This window comes from Nomascus leucogenys, chromosome 15, assembly GCF_006542625.1.
Source record: "Nomascus leucogenys isolate Asia chromosome 15, Asia_NLE_v1, whole genome shotgun sequence".
Classification (NCBI taxonomy): domain Eukaryota; kingdom Metazoa; phylum Chordata; class Mammalia; order Primates; family Hylobatidae; genus Nomascus; species Nomascus leucogenys.
In genome coordinates, this window is record NC_044395.1 from 69,824,058 (window position 1) to 69,845,299 (window position 21,242).

At 44.6% G+C, this 21,242-nt stretch overlaps 1 protein-coding gene across 2 annotated transcripts in view; it reads right to left on the reverse strand.

The window, feature by feature from the left end:
- Window positions 1-2,649: 2,649 nt before the first annotated feature.
- SCUBE2 (signal peptide, CUB domain and EGF like domain containing 2) overlaps window positions 2,650-21,242 on the reverse strand; it is an 84,369-nt gene continuing 65,776 nt past the window's right edge. For both annotated transcript variants that reach the window (XM_030828674.1, XM_030828673.1), the window contains 7 exons: window positions 19,856-20,026; window positions 16,991-17,158; window positions 16,120-16,281; window positions 13,583-13,780; window positions 11,597-11,749; window positions 5,029-5,108; window positions 2,650-4,349 (listed from right to left, as the gene is read on the reverse strand). In XM_030828674.1, coding sequence (XP_030684534.1) covers window positions 4,197-4,349; window positions 5,029-5,108; window positions 11,597-11,749; window positions 13,583-13,780; window positions 16,120-16,281; window positions 16,991-17,158; window positions 19,856-20,026 — 1,085 coding nt within the window. In that variant the 3' untranslated portion in view covers window positions 2,650-4,196. The remainder of the gene's footprint in view (window positions 4,350-5,028; window positions 5,109-11,596; window positions 11,750-13,582; window positions 13,781-16,119; window positions 16,282-16,990; window positions 17,159-19,855; window positions 20,027-21,242) is intronic.

Consider the following 21,242-nt stretch of genomic DNA (forward strand, 5'->3'; position numbering starts at 1 on the left):
GTGTAGACTTGGGTAAGGCTCTCAAGACGTATCCTGCTGTGTGAAAAGAAGCAGAGATGCTGACAGTAAGAGGCATCTCTTCAGGGCTAAGAAGATTACAGCTGGGCCTGGAATGACCCTTGGGTTTTCCAGCACATAGGCCCACCAGCTGTGGTGGTCAGCTGCAGGCAACAGCTCCGGTGCATCTTCCTGCAAAGATTTGCCGGAGGGTAAGCAAGTCCTTGCACTGTGCTGTGCAGCCACTGCCTTTTCCAAGTTGCCACATGACATTTTAATATCACCTGCAAACCTAAATCCAGTGAGTGCCTACAGACGACACACTTAACAGCTCAGGGCATGATTCAGAGGAAGCAATTTTCCAAAGTGAAGATAATTGTCTGTTAGTGTGAAAAGGCAAATGCTTTTTTATTAGCATTGGAAATTCAAGGGAGATGTTGTTAAATCCATAGATGCAGCACTTCAGTAAATGGCTAAAGAACAATATCTACAGCTAGAAGGAAGGACTGTACAGATCCACGCCCATTCAGGGTTCACCCATAGAACTAGCTCTCTTGGAAGGAAGATGGAAACTCAGCTCTGACCTCTTCCTGTTTACTTAATACGCAGCTCCTCAAAGTCCTGGTTCCTGTGCCCACACAGGAAATCCCAGAATTAAGAGCTCCCTGGTCTTCTTTTATTTACATGTTTCCCAGGTGACCTTAACCTGGTCAAAGTCTCATGCCTTTACTGTGTGACATTAAAACTTATATTCCAGCCTTGACCTCTCCTGGGGCTTTGTATAACCACTTGCCTATTTGAACCCTCCAGTTGGACATATGATAGGCACCTAGAACCTAGAATGGCCGAAATGGAACTCTTAACTATCTCCCCTTTTCACTGTTATATTACTGCATAAGAAGTCACTTCAAAACCTATCATTTAAGATAATAATCATTAATTTTGCACACAAATCTCTAATTTTTCTATGGTTCAATGAGGACTGCTCCATGAAGTGTCAGCTGGAGCAGCTGGAGAATCCCTTTCCAAGATGGCTTACTCACGCAGCTGGCAAGTTTTGCTGGCTGTCGCCTGGAAGCTCAGCCTGGCCGGTGGGTGGAGGGACTGTGGTTCCTCTCCACATGGCCTCTCCACAGGCTGCTATGGCTTGCTTCCTCATGACGTGGTGACTGAGTTTCAAGTGTGAGTGTCCTAAGGAGAGGAAGTGGAAGCTGCTAGTGTCTTAAGCCCTGGGCCTCGTAAACCATTACTTCTGCCATGTTAATATTGGTCAAGCAGTCACAGAGCCCAGAGTCAACGGGAGGTGACATAAACCCCAGCTGTCCATGAAAGGAGCCTCAAAGAATTTGCAAACATGTTTTAAAACTGCTGCATATCCCAAACCTGCTCCTCCTAGTGTTCTCCATCCACCAGTTTCTTAGGCAACTAGGAGTCATCTTTGACTTCCTTCTTTCCCTCAGCCCTTCCATACAATCCCCATCAGCAAATTCTGTTGACTGTGCCCCAAAACGTGTCCAGAATCCTTCCACTTCTCTCATCTCCACTACAACACCCTAATCCAGACAATACCTTCATCTGCCAACTGGATGGCTGCTTGGTCTGTTGCAGCAGTCTGTGAATAACTCTCTCTGCCTCCGTGCTGGCTTCCTATTCACACAGTAGCCACAGCTACCCTTTTAAAACATAAATCAGATTATCTCACTCCTCTGCTTAAATCCATTCGAAAGTTTGCAACATATTTAGAAATAACTCAAACCCCTCATTCTAGATTCCAAAGCCTGATGTGATCTGGCCTGTCTGGTTCTCTGGCCTCATCTGGTATGACCTGCCTTCTCACTAGACTACGATATACACAAATGGTTGCTCCTGTCTGACAGCATTTGCACTTGGTTTTCCTCTCTCTGGAAAGCTCTTCCCCCTAATTTTCCCAAGGCTGGTTTCTTCTTGCCATTTAGTTTTCAATTGAAATGTAATTTCCGCATAGAGGCCATCTATAATCCCCAATCCTAAAGTAGCCACACAGTCATCTGTTACAGTAACCTATTTTAATTTTCAACATAGCTCTTACCACTAGCTGCTACTTTTCATGTTGATTTATCTGTTCTTTGTCTCTTCCCTCTAAAATGTAAGCTTCATGAGGGCAGGGACCTTGTCTGTCTTATCACTGCATCCCCAGAGCCTAGAAGAGTACCTGGCAGAAGTTTGATAAATATTGATGTTGCAGGTAGAAATAGTATCTCCAGACAGCCAGCCCCCAACAGGATCACAGCATCTCTTAAGGTAGTTGAGGGTATAGAGAGGAAGCTCCTCTCTATACCTCCTGGGCGTCAGTGGCTTGTGTGTGTACCAGCAACACAGCTCTGGTGCATGGGGCTGCCCCGTGGAGGATGCTCCATAGTGACCGGGTTTATGCAGCCTCCTTCCAACCCCCAGAGTATTCCCGTCCCTAGTCTTCTTGTGAAATCAGCAAGACAGGATCACACAGTCATGAGCACAAAGTTGCTAACATGCCTGGACAGAATGGTGCAGCTCAGCTCATCTCACCTTCACATCAGTACGGTCACTAACTTGGGTTATGTGACATTCGAATTTTCATCTTATGGTCAGACTCAGAAATATAGGCCAAGCTCCAGTAAAACAAAGTCCAAGTGCTTGTTTTAATGCTATTTTTTTTTAATGATGATGTTCAAACTTTTGAAGAGAAATCTGAAAATGAATATTTAGGGCCCATCCAAATAAAGAAGTTTGATTAGGACTTTTTAAGAACAATGTTATTAACAGGTTAAAAAAAGCAACACTGAGATGAAAAGCAAGTTTAACCATAATGAAGTTCTCTTTGTTTTCTTCAAAAATGCTTGTTAAACATTTTTTTAGTACTTTGGTATGGAGAATTGGCTGTGCATAGAATTGTTATTGAAATAACAAAATACTATAGTTGTAGGTAGTCCATCCATTAGGGAAATGGTGGCTTGTTTGATTGGATTCCTTTTTATTCACTGTAATGAGATTTTTGCTTGGGGATTTAAATGTTTAAAGATTCAATAACACTGAAAATTCAAGTTCAAGAAATGATCGTGAGGCCCTGCTGGGCTGACCTAAAGTGAGATGACCGTGTGGCATTTAGAGGGTGTTTCTGGCAGTGCTGTTACTGTTAGAGAATGAGACCACCTTCAAGGGGCTGCTCATGTCCACGGAGCAGAGTCCGTCTCTCACATTTGAGAGTGGGGAAGGAAGGCATACATGACAGGCTGGGCCTCACCACACCCACCTGGACCTCAGATCCCTTGTGATGGGAAGTCCACTTGGGGAGTAGAACCCTTGGCAATACTGACTCAGGGTTGGTGAAATCTTCTTTTCATGACAATTGATGATTCTCATCCACTGAGGAAATTACATTTCACCTGAACTCCCCAGTCCCTCAGGCAATGGCCAGCAGAGTGTCGGAGGGCACAGCTGAAGGTGTGAGAGTCAGCACTGTGCATTTGCTGCAGGGTGGAAGCTGGCAACGAGGAAGGCTGGCAATAAATGTACATTTTTATGTCTCCAGAAGTGCTTAGTTTTTATTTATTTCTAATTCTTTCTGCTTTAAGTATTTTTTTCATGAGCACTGCTTAGAACTCAAACTCCTGGGATCAAACTTGTATCACACAGGCTGGAGAAGGCTGTGGAGAAACCAAGTCCTCCCAGGTCTCAAGGTGGATGGAGGGAGCCTGCAGGGGTCTCCTTCCCTCCTCTCTTGCCTGTTCTGCCTGGTCAGAGCCTGCACACGAGTGCAGAGGGCTCCCTTAGAGAGGGCCGGGCTAGAGGAAGCTGAAGTTTCAGAATAAGCAGCCTATTCTGTGGCCTCCTTTCCACTACAGACTCCTTGAGGAGGAGTAAGACCCCAGAAGGACAGGTGAGTCTCACCTAGGCTGACCAAAGTCCAGCTCAGCCAGCCCTTGATGTATCCAAGACATCCGCCCACAGCAGTGAGAAGCTGATGCCACTCAAAGCCATTCTCAGTCTACATCCACGATGCTGGGAAAGAAAAACCAAGTTCAATTTACCAAAATATCTAGATTATCTATAAAAATTGAACTCTAATGAGTCACTGATACTGGAGGCAGCAATATCCGACTGTGCTGACATGCAGAAGGAAGGCAGCTCTGTCCCACCAACCCTATAGCAGAACATTTGTACTGAGTGGCACGTGGGCTGAGTCATTTGTAAGGCCTCAAAAACCTGGACACTTTGGAACGTAGCAATCGGATGAAAGATCTTGGAAACATCTCTCGGGACTCCTGGGCTGTGTACTTGAAATAGTTCTGGGGATGGGCCAGGACATCAAACAGAGCCTTGATAAGTTTCTTATCCTAAAAAGAACAAAATTTTTGTTACTGGGCCAAAATATTTAAATATGCTGACATGTTGCCCATGGAACTATGATGACCCAGTATTAGGCTGTAGCTTGCTTAGCAGAAAAACACTTGCAAAAATTGTTTCCTCTGATTTTTATCTTCTTTCCAGTTTTTATTTTTCCTAATTAGTTATAAGAAGTATGAATTACTTTTATAAATAAAACTTTAATATGTAAAAAACCTGTTTTCTTTTTCCCAACCAGATGAATGCAACACTGGGATTTGGGAGTACTTGTAGGATTAGTGATACCACAAGTGTTTATTGCTAATTATTTATAAGTATTTAAACTTTGGTGAATTTTAGGCTTGAAGTATACATAAAGAGCCAAGGATCCTCAACTATTTGGAATTAATAGAAAAACATTATTTGCTGCTGGTTTGGATTTATAAGCAAATTTCTCCCTGCCCCTCCACAAGTTTCCAAATTAAAAAATACAACTTCACTTGACAACACTAAAGACAGCAACCTGATTTTTTTAAAAATTAAGTCTGGTGAAGGTATAAAACTGACCTTGGCCCAGGACAGGCACCATGTCTGAAAGGTGGCAACAAGGAGCAGGAGGAGAAGCCTTCTCCAACAGTACTTGGGAAGCTCTGTGGATAACTGCCATGTCTACCTGAGCCATGCACTCACCTTAAGTATTTCCTGATGGTTCTCAGATGCATAGAGCCTGCCATCTCGAACTATGTCTTCAATTAGTTCCTGGTAGTCCTCTGTTGGAATAAAGAACATGTTTTGCATTCTTGTGATTTAGTTGCTTCCAAACTCGCTCTTTCACTTTTTGATAAGGTTCTGAGAAATGCCCCTTCTGTGGCTGCTATCACTTACCATTCTGCTACTGAGAAGACAGTCAGAAGGAAACTTCCACAGACTCCCACCACCATCTCTCTTCACCTACCAGCATCTGCACCCATCTTCCCCGTCCCCTCTTCCCTCAAATGAGCCTCTGTGCATCCAGTCCAGGCTCATCCCTCCACTTAGCATGCCAGGTCCATCTTCTCTCCCCAAATCAACAGCATTGTTCTAGTAATTCTGCTCTTTCTTTCCTACATGATACATTTTTCTCTCTATTGGTCTCTCCCACCAGCATGCAAAAATGCTGTATGTCTCTGAGTTTTAAAATCTCTCCCTTGACCTCATTTCTCCCTCCAGCTTCCATCTCACTTATCTGCTCCCTTTTGCAGCAAAAATCCTTAAAAATATTGTCAGCACCCACTGTCTCTGATTCTTTTCCTTTCTTTCTCTCTTAAACCCAATCCAATCAGCTTTGGCCCCCATCACTCCTCCGAAACTGCTTGATGAGACCAGCAATGACCTTCATGTTGCTAAATCCCAACAGCCAGCTCTTGGTCTTCATCCTCCTTGATGCGTCAGTAGCTTTTGACCTGGCTGGTCACTCCCCCTCCTTGATCCAGTTCTTCACTGAGCTTCCAGGACACCATGCTCTTTGGTTTTCCTCCTACCTTACCGGTTACTTCTCTGAGGCTTCTTTGCTTTTCTTCTTCTCTCTGACCTATTAATTACTGAAGGAAGGTCCCAGGGCTTAGTCCTTGGTATTCTCTTCTCTGTCTATACTCACTTCCTGTTGAGCTCATCAGGCTCTCCTTTCCCTCTCCACCTCCCTGCCTCCCACTTTTTTCTCTATCCTTGTATTATGTAAGACAATCAAGCTTCTTATCCACCAAGAAAGAGTCTTCTCTCCTTTATTTGAATGGGGCTGGAGGGTGGAGAATTTGGCTGGTCGGGGAGGAAAAAAACTATGTGTGCTCTCTCATTAATATTTTTTGTCCTGATGTACACACTATTTATTTTTTTTTTTTAATTTTTTTTTAAATTATACTTTAGGGTTTTAGGGTACATGTGCACAATGTGCAGGTTTGTTACATATGTATCCATGTGCCATGTTGATTTCCTGCACCCATTAACTCGTCATTTAGCATTAGGTGTATCTCCTAATGCTGTCCCTCCCCCCTCCCCCGACCCCACAACAGTCCCCGGAGTGTGATGTTCCCCTTCCTGTGTCCATGAGTTCTCATTGTTCAATTCCCACCTATAAGTGAGAACATGCGGTGTTTGGTTTTTTGTCCTTGCGATAGTTTACTGAGAATGATGTTTTCCAGTTTCATCCATGTCCCTACAAAGGACACGAACTCATCATTTTTTATGGCTGCATAGTATTCCATGGTGTATATGTGCCACATTTTCTTAATCCAGTCTATCGTTGTTGGACATTTGGGTTGGTTCCAACTCTTTGCTATTGTGAATAGTGCCGCAATAAACATACGTGTTCATGTGTCTTTATAGCAGCATGATTTATAGTCCTTTGGGTATATACCCAGTAATGGGATGGCTGGGTCAAATGGTATTTCTAGTTCTAGATCCCTGAGGAATCGCCACACTGACTTCCACAATGGTTGAACTAGTTTACAGTCCCACCAACAGTGTAAAAGTGTTCCTATTTCTCCACATCCTCTCCAGCACCTGTTGTTTCCTGATTTTTTAATGATGGCCATTCTAACTGGTGTGAGATGGTATCTCACTGTGGTTTTGATTTGCATTTCTCTGATGGCCAGTGATGATGAGCATTTCTTCATGTGTTTTTTGGCTGCATAAATGTCTTCTTTTGAGAAGTGTCTGTTCGTGTCCTCTGCCCACTTTTTGATGGGGTTGTTTGTTTTTTTCTTGTAAATTTGTTTGAGTTCATTGTAGATTCTGGATATTAGCCCTTTGTCAGATGAGTAGGTTGCAAAAATTTTCTCCCATTCTGTAGGTTGCCTGTTCACTCTGATGGTAGTTTCTTTTGCTGTGCAGAAGCTCTTTAGTTTAATGAGATCCCATTTGTCAATTTTGCCTTTTGTTGCCATTGCTTTTGGTGTTTTAGACATGAAGTCCTTGCCCACGCCTATGTCCTGAATGGTATTGCCTAGGTTTTCTTGTAGGATTTTAATGGTTTTAGGTCTAACATATAAGTCTTTAATCCATCTTGAATTAATTTTTGTATAAGGTGTAAGGAAGGGATCCAGTTGCAGCTTTCTACATATGGCTAGCCAGTTTTCCCAGCACCATTTATTAAATAGGGAATCCTTTCCCCATTTCTTGTTTTTGTCAGGTTTGTCAAAGATCAGATAGTTGTAGATATGCGGCATCATTTCTGAGGGCTCTGTTCTGTTCCATTGATCTATGTCTCTGTTGTGGTACCAGTACCATGCTGTTTTGGTTACTGTAGCCTTGTAGTATAGTTTAAAGTCAGGTAGCGTGATGCCTCCAGCTTTGTTCTTTTGGCTTAGGATTGACTTGGCGATGCGGGCTCTTTTTTGGTTCCATATGAACTTTAAAGTAGTTTTTTCCAATTCTGTGAAGAAAGTCATCGGTAGCTTGATGGGGATGGCATTGAATCTATAAATTACCTTGGGCAGTATGGCCATTTTCATGATATTGATTCTTCCAACCCATGAGCATGGAATGTTCTTCCATTTGTTTGTATCCTCTTTTATTTCATTGAGCAGTGGTTTGTAGTTCTCCTTGAAGAGGTCCTTCACATCCCTTGTAAGTTGGATTCCTAGGTATTTTATTCTCTTTGAAGCAATTGTGAATGGGAGTTCACTCATGATTTGGCTCTCTGTTTGTCTGTGATTGGTGTACAAGAATGCTTGTGATTTTTGTACATTAATTTTGTATCCTGAGACTTTGCTGAAGTTGCTAATCAGCTTAAGGAGGTTTTGGGCTGAGACAATGGGGTTTTCTAGATATACAATCATGTCATCTGCAAACAGGGACAATTTGACTTCCTCTTTTCCTAATTGAATACCCTTTATTTCCTTCTCCTGCCTGATTGCTCTGGCCAGAACTTCCAGCACTATGTTGAATAGGAGCAGTGAGAGAGGGCATCCCTGTCTTGTGCCAGTTTTCAGAGGGAATGCTTCCAGTTTTTGCCCATTCAGTATGATATTGGCTGTGGGTTTGTCATAGATAGCTCTTATTATTTTGAGATACGTCCCATCAATACCTAATTTATTGAGAGTTTTTAGCATGAAGGGTTGTTGAATTTTGTCAAAGGCCTTTTCTGCATCTATTGAGATAATCATGTGGTTTTTGTCTTTGGTTCTGTTTATATGCTGGATTACATTTATTGATTTGCATATGTTGAACCAGCCTTGCATCCCAGGGATGAAGCCCACTTGATTATGGTGGATAAGCTCTTTGATGTGCTGCTGGATTCAGTTTGCCAGTATTTTATTGAGGATTTTTGCATCAATGTTCATCAAGGATATTGGTCTGAAATTCTCTTTTTTGGTTATGTCTCTGCCAGGCTTTGGTATCAGGACGATGCTGGCTTCGTAAAATGTGTTAGGGAGGATTCCCTCTTTTTCTATCGATTGGAATAGTTTCAGAAGGAATGGTACCAGTTCCTCCTTGTACCTCTGGTAGAATTCAGCTGTGAATCCATCAGGTCCTGGACTCTTTTTGGTTGATAAGCTATTGATTGTTGCCACAATTTCAGAACCTGTTATTGGTCTATTCAGAGATTCAACTTCTTCCTGGTCTGATGTACACATTAAATGCAGTGCACGCTGTACTTCTCCAAATGCCAATCTTCCCCCTTTGAAGTCTAGCTTATTTCCTATAGTCATCATTCAAATCAAGCATATGCAAAGCACAATCTTTTCCAAATTCCAGACACAGAAAAAATGCCTCTTTGTATGCATATCGTGTGCGACAAAGCCAAACATATTATAAGAACATCATTGAAATTGTGTGAGAGGAACTCTTGAAAAGTTTCTCTCAGTTAAGGGATGGTAAATGGAAAGTAATGGTATAATAGTCACAATTACTAATTTGATATGTTTACAGTAGCATTGGTACTCCATTAGTGTGGTGTCTTTCTTTTAGTGAATATATAATATGAGAATACATTTTCTTTTCATTTTGAATTCCTCTGCGGCAGTGTCTCTCCTCTTTTTGATGATGGGACTTACCATTAAGAATGTCGGTTGCTGTGCTGCGTTCTGGTGTAATAGAAAACTAGACAGCTGTTTGCCACTCCACCAAATGCTTCCCAACTGCTATTGTTTAAAAAAAATATTTCATCTGCTTTTAAGAACTACTGTGTTTCCTTACTTGCTCCAACTCATTAGAAATGCAGCAAAGTTACAGGTAAGAATCCAGGCTCTGGAGTCCCAAAGTCCTGGTTCAAACCCTGCTTTGCAACCTTGCCATGCTGGGACCTTAGGTCAGTTCCTTAAATCTCTAAGCCTGAGTGGCCTCATCTATAAAATCAGGAAATAATCATGTCTACTTTATGGAGTGATTGTGAGGAAAGCACATCGTAAAAGGCACTTCAGCATGTACCTGGCAGTCAGCAATGCTCAATGCGTGTTAGCCCCAGCTACAGTTCTCACCATTCTCCAGCGCTCAGAGGGCCCGTCTGTAGCAGCCTCATGTGCACCTTCTAAATGTGATTTCTATTCTTCTGGGTTTGAAAAGAAGATATCAAACTTTTTGGAAATATATGTTTGAAAAAAACACTGTGAGTGAAGGCCTTGGGAGCTTCTCTGTGGGAAAAATAGCAGTTTCCAACTATTCTCTACTGTGACACATGCAAGACCCTCTCGTGGGCATACACTGCATTATGCATAATTTTCCCCAGTTGGAGCTACAACTCTTTTTTAATTTAAAAAAAAACAAGACATTTTCATGTGTCACAAAGGCAGAGTTGAGAACAGCCATATTTATTTTGAAGTCTCAGTGTCTTTTTGCTTTTTTCCTGATTCCAGATAGGAGAGGTTGCCAGTTGGTTGCTTTTGGGTAGATGAGGCTCTCTGTCTCTCTCAGCAGAGCCATGTGGGAGGCATTTGTGTCCACCCCAAGAGATACTAAAACTCCTTGTCTTGGGTGTTTGACATTATTTCTGGCAACTGTAGGACAAAGATGATGATCCGTGCTTTTGTTACTTTTTAGGAAAGCCATAGAATATTGTCTTCCCAAACAATTTTGGCACTTGTCATCCTAAAATCCTTCAGTGGCTTCCTCTAAGATTAAGTCTATCCTCCAGAGCTTGGCCCTGAAGGCTCTTCCCAGCTGAACCCCATTCCCTTCTAGTCTCCTCTCTCACTGCCAAGCCCCACACACCCAACCCACTGACCAAATAAGACCATTCATCGGTCCACACATACACCAGGGTACTTCATCCTTTGACTTATGTCCTTCCGTCTTTCTGAATGTTCTTCTCCCCCATTTATGCTCAAAATGTATATGTTCTTTCAAGACCCATATCTCTCAAGACTTTGCTCTATTCCTTCTAAAACCTCATGTAAAATTAACTGCTGCTGCTTCTTCCATGCTCACATAGGGCTTTGGGCTGTTACAGCATCTATAACAATATATATATTTAGTGTTTCTGTCACTAACCATGTCGTTTCCAGCACTTAGCCCAATGCCTGACATAGTAGATGCTCATTAAATATTTGTTGGCTAGGTGAACAAATAAGCTCATGAAGAAACAGATGACTCCTCTCCTATAGGACTGTGTAGTCCTCCAGGACAAAGGTCCAGTTCATTTTATGCTCCTAGTCAATGTTTTCCAATGAAGTCTCAGAGCTAGGTAGAGCCCCAGGGCTCAGATGGGCCACCTCTTCATCTAACATGAAGAAAATTAAACCAGAAGTCATGTGACTTGCCTAAGATCCCACAGCAAGTCAGTGAAAAAGCCAGGACCAGAACTCAGGTCCTTCCCTGCCTCAGGATTCTGCTAATAAAAGCCACAATCATCAGAAGTTAATATTTACTGAACAATTGCTATGTGCCAGGCACTGCCTCAAGTCCTTTAGGAACTCTCACTGAACTCTCAAATAAGTCTAATGATTATCCTCATTCACACATTAAGAACATGAGGTTTAGAGATGGTGACATACACAGTCACAGAAGAGATCATAGCCAGGCTAATCAGTCTGACTCGTGCCCATGTTCTTACTCACCAAGCTATGCTCACTTTTAATATATTTTCTAAAACATCTTTTCCTCCTATTGTCAGTGTCCCCAAATGCCTGTTAAAATTTGGCACTTGTGAGTCAGCAATGTCTTTTCCCTTCATCCTGCCTGCCTTTCTGAGCATGTGTGCTTGTCAGCAGTTTGCCAGCTGGCTCCGAAGTTGGCTCTGTTCAAAGCAGAGAGGCTCTTTCCATGTGCTGCAGTCTGTGCTTACCATCATATGTCACGTATGGGACGTGGAACCCTCTAGCGCTGTTCCCTTCATTGGACTTAAACTGAATCCACAGCTTCTTTGACCTGGAGGTGAAGGCGATGGGGCGTTCGTAGGTCTGGCAGGTTTCATACGTTGTCACAGAATTGGATGAAGCTGCCAAAGGAAGTTGGAGAGGGGTGGGGTTCAAGACTCATCACTGATCAGGCATACAGTAGATGCTCATCTTTCTTTTTTTTTTTTTTTGAGACGGAGTCTCGCTGTGTCGCCCAGGCTGGAGTGCAGTGGCACAATCTCGGCTCACTGCAAGCTCCGCCTCCCGGGTTCACGCCATTCTCCTGCCTCAGCCTCCCGAGTAGCTGGGACTACAGGCGCCCGCCACCACGCCCGGCTAATTTTTTGTATTTTCAGTAGAGACGGGGTTTCACCGTGTTAACCAGGATGGTCTCGATCTCCTGACCTCGTGATCCGCCCACCTCAGCCTCCCAAAGTGCTGGGATTACAGGCTTGAGCCACCATGCCCGGCCCTAAACACTCAAACCATACAATAAGTTATGCTCAAGAGCTCTTCAGGCCCAGCTGAGCCATCATAAGTCAAAGGTCCTGGAAACAGAGTAGATTCAGCTGGTAATTGTGGACCCCCAGGGGAGGCTACGCCTGAAAGACCTGGGGCTTGGCAAGCAGCAGCAGCCCAGGCTGTACCGTTCACTGTAGGAGCTGGGTGAGGGCCTCCCATTCCAGAACTGACCTGCTGTCATCTAATCATCATCACCACCATTTGCTGCCTAAGACCAGGCAGCGTGCTAGGCAATTTATGGACTTTGTCTCATTTAATCTTCTGAAAATCACAGAAAGTTGGTGCAACTGTTACCTTTTTAATAGATTAAATACTTGCCCAGGGTCATATAGCCAGTATGTGGTAAAACAAGGATTTAAACCTATACTTGACTTCAGACATTTTAACCACTAATAAGAAGAGCAAACATTTGTATAGTGGCTCCATGTGTCATCATCATTCTTTTTTTGTTTGTTTGTTTGTTTGTTTTTTGAGACAAGGTCTGGCTCTGTCAACCAGGCTGGAGTGCAGTGGCATGATCACGGCTCACTGCATCCTCCACCTCCCAGGCTTAAGCGATTCACCCACCTCAGCCTCCCGAGTAGCCGGAACCACAGGCATGCACCATCATGCCCAGCTAATTAAAAAAAAAAATTCTAGAGACAGGGTCTCGCTATGTAGAGACAGGGTCTCACCCAGCCTGGTCACAAAATCCTGGGCTCAAGCGATTCTCCTGCTTCAGCCTCCTCCCTCAGCCTGGGATTACAGGTGTGAGCCACTGTGCCTGGCCTATTATTCTGAGTGTTTCACAACTATGAACTCCTTTAGTCCTTATAACCTTATAAGGTAGCAACTGTTGTTAGCCCCATTTTAACAGATGAGAAGACTGAAGTGCAGAAAGATTCAGAATGTGTGCCCAAGATCATAGAACTAGTAAGAGGTGGAACTGGGACAGAGATCCAGGCAGTCTGGCTGCAGAGCCCCTCATTACACTGCCCATAAGCTGCGTTAACAGCAGTCTTCCTTTATGGACACTGGACCATGAATCAGGATAGGAGGACAGGTCCCCACCTGGCCAGGCCCGGTCAGTCTCCAAGCCATCAGTTGCAACTCAGTATGAGGCCTTGTCTGGGGCCAACACTGCATGATCCTCACTGGCTCTCTGGGTCCTTGTGGAAGAGGGTCCAAAACACCCCAGTGAGCACAGAGGGGAAGACTGACCTGCAGGGTTACTATCTCTGGGGCCCAGCAAGACGCTTCAGTGTGTGGCTTTCATTTAAATTTTGTTTCTCACCAACTCTATAAACTCATGTTCACCTCTGATCTAATATGGAGGTGATGTTCTAGGCCTGCTCCTCATATTGAAAGCCTGAGGAGCAGGTCATCAGGCTTCCCAGCTGGCCTGAGAAAGGGAGGGAGGGAGTGAGACGCACAGGTTTTCCGCATCACCAGATAGTCTCCACAGTCGTCCTCTATGGGCAGGAAGATCTCAGGGACCACGATCAGGATGCGGCGCTTGGGGGGTGGGTTGATGGTCCACGTACACTCAGTGTTGGCTGGGTAATTGCCTGGGTAGTTTGGGGATTCAATGTATCCAGTGAAATCTCCCAGCTCCCCTCCACATCTTCTGTCTGAAAAAGGAGATGCCCTGAGTTATGGCACGACACTGTCGTCTCTGTCCTGACCACCGCTAGCTTGCTGAGCCCCGCAGCATCCCTGTTGCCACCCAGGAATGGGGCATGAAAATGACACCATCTGGGAATGAGTCTGTCATTCCCAGAGGGCCCCCTGTGGGAGCCAAACCATTAACTCCCCACAAGGAGTCTACCTGTCTGAGTTCCTGAGGCACCGTTTTCTCATTAGCCTGAAAGTGTTCATGGTCAGGGCAGGTATTTGTGAACAAAAGGATAAATTTAGCTTTCAGTGTTTTGTTTACCAAGTCCAAGTGCCAGAGGAACCCATGAGACAGAACTTCTAGGTCTCTCAAAATAGGGGGAACAGAGCTCATTGCTCTGCAGAGACTATCTGACCCTTTTTCAGAGAACTTTGATGAAGACAGACATATATTTTTCACTTTTCTCTCTGGTTAAGACCATATTTTATTTGTTATTCATCTTTAAAAAAATTATTTTTTTTTGAGATGAGGTCTCTCTCTCTGTTGCCCAGGCTGGAGTGCAGTGCTGCGATCATGGCTCACTGCGCCCTTGACCTCCTGGGCTCAAGCCTCCCAAGAAGCTGGGACCGTATGCAAGTGCCATCAGGCCTGGCTAATTTTTTTCTTCATTTTTTTGTAGAGACAAGGTCTATGTTGCCCAGGCTGGTCTGGAACTCATAGGCTCAAGCTATCCCGGCCTTGTCCTCCCAAAGTGCTAGGACTACAGGCATGAGCCACTGCACCCAACCCACATTTTATTTTTAAGGAAAGAAGAAAATTCTAATTAGCTATCAGTAGGTACGGGGCATGCTGGATACCTACGTCTGGCACCAAAGGCAGAGGCTTCACACACGTGCACATGCTTGCACAGACCCCTCCCTCACCCACAGCACCCAGCTGCATCTTCATTCATCTAATCTCACTTATCCCAGAAATGTCACCCAAAGCTCTGAGAGCTCAGAAATGAGAGAGACACAGTCTTTGCTCTCAAGGAGCTCATTATTTAATACTGTCAGGTAAATCTGTGCAAGAGAAGATGTTGAAGGGATTACTTTTTCCCTCTCTAGTTACAACTGGGATTTATTATTACTAGAAAAAAATAAATAGGCTTTTCTTCTTGGAAGAAAAGAGGAGGAAGGGGGAGCCATGGGGCGGAGAATTGCCTTCAGTCCTGAAGGGCTGCCCTAGGAACTGTGCCATAAGGCTCCCATGGGGCCAACAAAGGGCCAGGTGGTGGAAGACAAGGGAACATTCATTTTGTTCTAACACTGTGAGCTTTCTAAAGTCCAATCCACCAACAAGCTAGGTTATCATGAGGTAGCCAGCTTCCTGTCATAGCAGGTATTCAAGAAGAGACTAGATGGAAGGCTACTTATAAAGATGTTGTTAAAAGGACTTCCTTGCAATAGAGAGAAAACCAGATGACCTTTCAATCATAAAGTTCTAATGATGTACTGCCCCCCTCAGTCCCAAGCTCCTCCAGTTTAGGGGGGCCTCTTTGCTCCTCTGATCGCTGTCTTAAAGATTAGCTGGGGTTTACTTTTGGCCTTTACTACAGAGCTTTTGTTGTAATTTTGGTTATAAATAATGGCTTTAAAAAAAAAAAGCCTAGACAGCAAGTCCTTAAATGATTTGCTTCCCCCTTCCTAAAAAACACAAACCGGTCTCCTCAGCATCCATCTGAGGCTTTGCCTCCTGGTCTGCCTGAGACTCCCTTTGGCACATTCTAGCCTGAGGTCCAGGGGTCTCCTCCCAAAAGGCCTTTGCTTTCCTCGATCTGTGCTTCCCCCAGCTGCTCTCTCAAACATAAGGCTCTTTCTCCTACTCTTTCCCCATCCTCTCCATCAAAACCTTCTCACACCCTCCACAAGCCTTTCCTCATCTCTTGAGACAGAATCAATCGCTTCTTCCTCTGCAGCCTCACTGCCTGAGCTCCTTGCAGGGTCAGCGATGCTGACTTATTCTGCCTAATATCAACCAAGTCCCGGCAGAATGCTGGGCATGTATGTAACAGGTCCTCAAGCAATGCATGCTGATCAAGTCTGGACTGAAATTATGCCCCAGGGAGGAAATTAAGGCAAGTACAGGTTGTAAGTGTGCCTGAGGAAGTAGCCAAGATCAATAAAGATGAGTCGCTCTGCACTGTCAGGCCCTGCTCTCTCTCCACGCTGGTCTGCATGGCTGTGAGCTGGGCTCATAACATCTACGTGGTTCTGAGTGAACCTGGGACCTCTGCCCCGTGCCCCCTGCTCTGAGTTGGACCCAGACACATATCTTCCTAGCCAGAACTGTGAAAAGCCTTAGAGAGAGACCTACTTTTACACTGGGTTATGTTTGTAGAGCCATCAAAGTCAGTCGTAGTATTTCCTGGGCAAGAAACACAATTATTTTTTCCAAATTCAGGCTGGTATGTTCCCACTGGGCAACGAATACATCGGTGAGTGGTGGTGTTGTAGAAATGTCCAGGTGAACATTGAACTGTGGGGCAAGGGAGGGTGAGAAGAATGAAAGAAAGAAAGACTATTTTTAATCAAATGCAGCACAAAGATTTTAAAGTTTGTGAAAGAAATGTTTATGTGCAAATGAAGTAGGGCTTTCCTACCAATCTGGGGCTAATCAACACTTAATTCCCTAAATAGGCAGTGTGGATGGGGCTCATGAAACAGAGAAATATAGAGGAACAAGATATGTGTGTATCTCTGAAGAGTTTATGGTTCATGCAGAGTCAAGCATCAATGATCACAACTCCAGTCTTCATGCAGAGCACGTCTGTGAGTATAGGGGGCAGGCAGTTGCAGAACTGAGGTTGGGTTTAGAGTTGGGCTCCCTGGAAAGACAGCTGGAGTGGGGTTCTGGAGAAGGGGTATTGGGGGAAGCTCTAGGTCAGGGCACTGAGATGGAGGAGGGCTAGAGGAAGGAACCAGGGGAACCTGTGTACCAACTGGCTCATCAGTGCCTGATCATCCCTTGTCAGCCTGTCCAAAGGGGCTAAGGTGGCTGGAGGACAGCTTGTTCAGTGAGTTCCAGTGCCCCCTGCACATCCTGCTGGGGCGAGTGGAGCTGGGACCTGAACACCCAGCCACTGGGGCACCGCATCAGGCTGGGCTTGATTGGAGCCTCACCAGACTCCCATGATACTTAGAAGGGAAATCCAGTCCTAGAAAAAGGCAAGCTGCCAAGTACTCACCTCTGGTTTCACAGTCCTGAAAGGAAGTAGCTCCCTGATGTTTGGTGGGAAGGCCTCCTCCACAGGGGAAGCAGGAAGTTCGACCAGCTTCAGGCTGGAACGTGCCCAGGGCACAGAGCTGGCAAGGTGCGAAGCCATCTGCAGAATATTCACCAGGTTGACACAGACCTGGAAGGACCAATAGCCTTACGTGAGCAAGGCCCCCAGGCAGACCCTTGCTCCCGACTCTCCAGATGAGATCAACTTCAGTCCAACCTGTTACCCCGTGCTGACTGCAGTTTCCACCTCAGTCAGAGAGCACGCAGTCAGCACTGCGGGACTTCTGACCTTGAGTCAATGGCACATGAGTGCCTGCTGTTTACACACAGGGCTACACAGCACAGTGCAAAGATGGAAACCAAGAAGTCAAGTGTCAACTGCTTCCAAAGTATGGGAAGGCCTGGGTGGTTCTCAGGCTTAGGCCTACACACTGCCTAGGCATCCCCCGCAATGCAGGAGAGAGAGTTCTCTGCCCTGGAACCAATTTGGTAATTAGACCCAGAAGTACCCCTTTACCCAGCTGATTATAGCCTATTGATATAAAGAGTGATCCAGGCTGGGCTTGATGGCTCACGCCTGTAATCTCAACACTTTGGGAGGCTGATGCAGGAGAATCACTTGAGCCTAGGAGCTCAAGACCAGCCTAGGCAACATGGCAAAATCTCTACAAAAAATTTAAAAATTAGCCAGACATAGCGGCACATGTCTGTAGTCCCAGCTACTCTGGGACTGAGGCAGGAGGATCACTTGAACCCAGGAATTCCAGGCTGCAGTGAGCCATATTTGCACCACAGCACTCCAGCCTGGGTGATCCAGCAAGACCTTGTCTCTAAAAAAAAAAAAAAGAGTGACCCAAAGAGTCTCCTCTGTTTTAACAATAATATTTACTAAGTTAGATCTTACACATGTTACACCTGGGACAAGAAACACAAGTCATAAAAGGATTTCTAAAAGCACATATTCCTCAGGAATTAGTCATTGGCAAGATGCTATCAAAATCTGCTATCTCTTATATTCTTAATCATCTCTCCTCTGTTAATCATAGTGGCCTCATTTTCCCCCATAAGTTATAGATATGATGGCGTTTCAAGAACACACACCCTTGGGAGGAGCCTGGAGCCTGTCAGACGTGGGTTCTGATTCCACATCCTCCACTTGGCTGTGTGACCTTAAAAGAGTCACTTTAGCCTCGTGGAGTTGTAATGATTATATGAATTGTGAATAATTCATATAATATATTTAGCATAATGCCTGGCACAGGTAAATATTCAATACATGGTAGCTATAATAACCATTATACTAATATTCTTATTGCTGTCATTTTTTTTTTTTTTTTTGAGACAGGGTCTCTGTTGCCTAGGCTGGAGTGTAGTGGCACAATCACAGCTTACTATAGCTTGACCTCCTGGGCTTAAGCTATCCCTGCACCTCAGCCACCTAAGTAGCTGGGATTACCATGTGCCACCATGCTCAGCTAATTTTTTTTTTTTTAATTTTTCCTACAAACGAGGTCTCACTATGTTGCCCAGGCTGGTCTTAGGGTTAGGGTTAGCCACCTGAGCTCAAGTGATCCTGAACCCAAAGTGCTAGGGTTACAGGTATGAGCCACCATGCCTGGCCTAAATTTTTCTTAATAAGGTCACATAGGCCAGGGGCAGTGGCTCACGCCTGTAATACCAACACTTTGGGAGGCCGAGGCAGGCGGATCACCTGAGGTCAAGAGTTTGAGACCAGCCTGGCCAACATGGCGAAACCCTGTCTCTGCTAAAATACAAAATTTAGCAGGGCATGATGGCATGCACCTGTAATCCCAGCTTCTCTGGAGGCTGAGGCACGAGAATCACTTGAACCCAGGAGGTGGAGGTTGCAGTGAGCCAAGATTGTGCCACAGCACTCCAGCCTTGGTGACAGAGTGAGACTCTGTCTCAAGAAAATATAATAATAATAATGTCACATACAAGGGTAAATTCATGCCAAAATGTCACCCCTTATCAACCTTGCAGTTAGTTTTGCAGTTTTATAACAGACCAAAGATATGACAGGAGTCACACAGTCAATATGAGGATTTGATTTTTAAGCCAGAAACAGCCTTGCAGTTCAGTTTGGAGTTATTTAGGTGGGAAATAAAGCTGAGGCTTGGAGTCACTCCAAGGACAGCCGTGGGAGCAGCACAAGGGGTCTTCACTCTGCTGTGGCCATCAGATATAAATCACCACTCAGATCACACCTGCCATTGGAGCCCACAGAGTGTCAATACAGCCAGCCCTTCTCCCATTTAATAAAAGGAAGACATTTAATAATAAAATAAATAGGAAAGCCCACAGAGCTTGAAATTGACTTCAAAGTTAACATTTTATAAGAGATCATTAAAAGCTCTTCACAGAGAGGTCCCAGTTTTAACAAAATAAATGGATATATTTGTTTTAAATAAAAAAGCTATGAATTTGAGACCAAAGCTGGAGGAAAACCCAGACCTCCTCTCTTCATTTTAACACTTTCAAAATAGTACCTATAGATAGGGAAATCACTCAGGTTTCAGGTGTATATATTTCCAGTGAAGAAAGCACGCAGTTGCAACACCTACGCTCTTCTGCTAGTGTATTCTACCCCATCTTCATTTATTTGCTCAAATGAGTATCTATCTGCCCAGCATGTGTCAGGCACTGACCTAGGCACTGGTGAGCCAAAGATGAATCGAGCCAACATGGTCCCTGCTTGTAGGAAGCCCCAGGTGAGTGTGCGTTGTCTGGAGTCCTTGAGATGCCTTCTGTCTAAACAATGACATCAGAGATGGGAGGAGTAGGAAGGAACGGACAGCATCCTTACCTCCACATTCAGACACATTCCAAGCTTCTGGGGTCTTCAGGGCCCCAGAATTTCCTGGTCTTGAGCATGGTTCACAAGTAATTTGTCCTTCTTCATTTTGGAAGATTCCATTTGGACACAAAATGCAGCGTTCTTGTGCTCCATCATAATAGGTCCCAGCCCTGCAACTGACTAGCCAAAGGGAAACAATCTGGTCAGTGTGGACACAAAGGCCAAGGAAGGAGGATGTGAGTTTTAGAGATGAAGGCGAATAGATGGCACTGACCACACCACCCCCCCATGCAAACTCCCTGAATACGCAGTGTGCCCTGCCTTGGTTCTCTCTGCACACCTCTGCACAGCATGATCCTTATTGCCCCGTTAGAGGTGTTTACAGCTCTGTCTCTCCCTAGACCGTGAGCTCCTTGAGAACAGGGATCACAGGGGTTCTAATTATTTTTGTAGCACAAGCACTTGATGGTTGAAGAGAGATTTAAAAAAAATCCTGGATCTCCCTACTTCGCAGGGCTGTTGGAACAATTATAGAGGTGAAAATCATTCATTGAACATAGGTCTAGTGCTGGAAGAACAGACTGTTAATAATTCTGTCTGGGCCATCAGAGAAATGCAAATCAAAACCACAGTGAGATACCATCTCACACCAGTTAGAATGGCCATCATTAAAAAATCAGGAAACAACAGGTGCTGGAGAGGATGTGGAGAAATAGGAACACTTTACACTGTGGTGGACTGTAAACTAGTTCAACCATTGTGGAAGTCAGTGTGGCGATTCCTCAGGGATCTCGAACTAGAAATACCATTTGACCCAGCCATCCCATTACTGGTATATACCAAAGCACTATAATTCATGCTGCTATAAAGACACATGCACACGTATTTATTGCGGCACTATCACAATAGCAAAGAGTTGGAACAACCAAATGTCCAACAACGATAGACTGGATTAAGAAAATGTGGCACATATACACATGGAATACTATGCAGCCATAAAAATGATGAGTTCGTGTCTTTGTAGGGACATGGATGAAACTGGTCTGGTGGGCATCCCTGAAAAAGTGTCCTAGAGGAAGGGATCACATTTGTGGTCCAGGCCCTTGAAAGGGAATGAATAGGATCTTCGCAGTTGGGAAAGGGGGCAGGTTCTAAAAGTTCATGCATTAAATCAGGAGGAGAGGAAAGAAAAGGTTGGGAATAGACTGCAAAAGTTCTTGAGTGCCAGGCATTTGGATTTTATTGTCACAGGTAAAGGAATCATTGAAAGGACAGGAGCCAGGCATGGTGGTGTGCGTCTGTAGTCCTAGCTACTGGGGAGGCTAAGATGGAATCACCTGAGCCTAGGAATTGGAGTCTAGCCTTGGCAACATAGTGAAAATGAGACCCCTTCTCT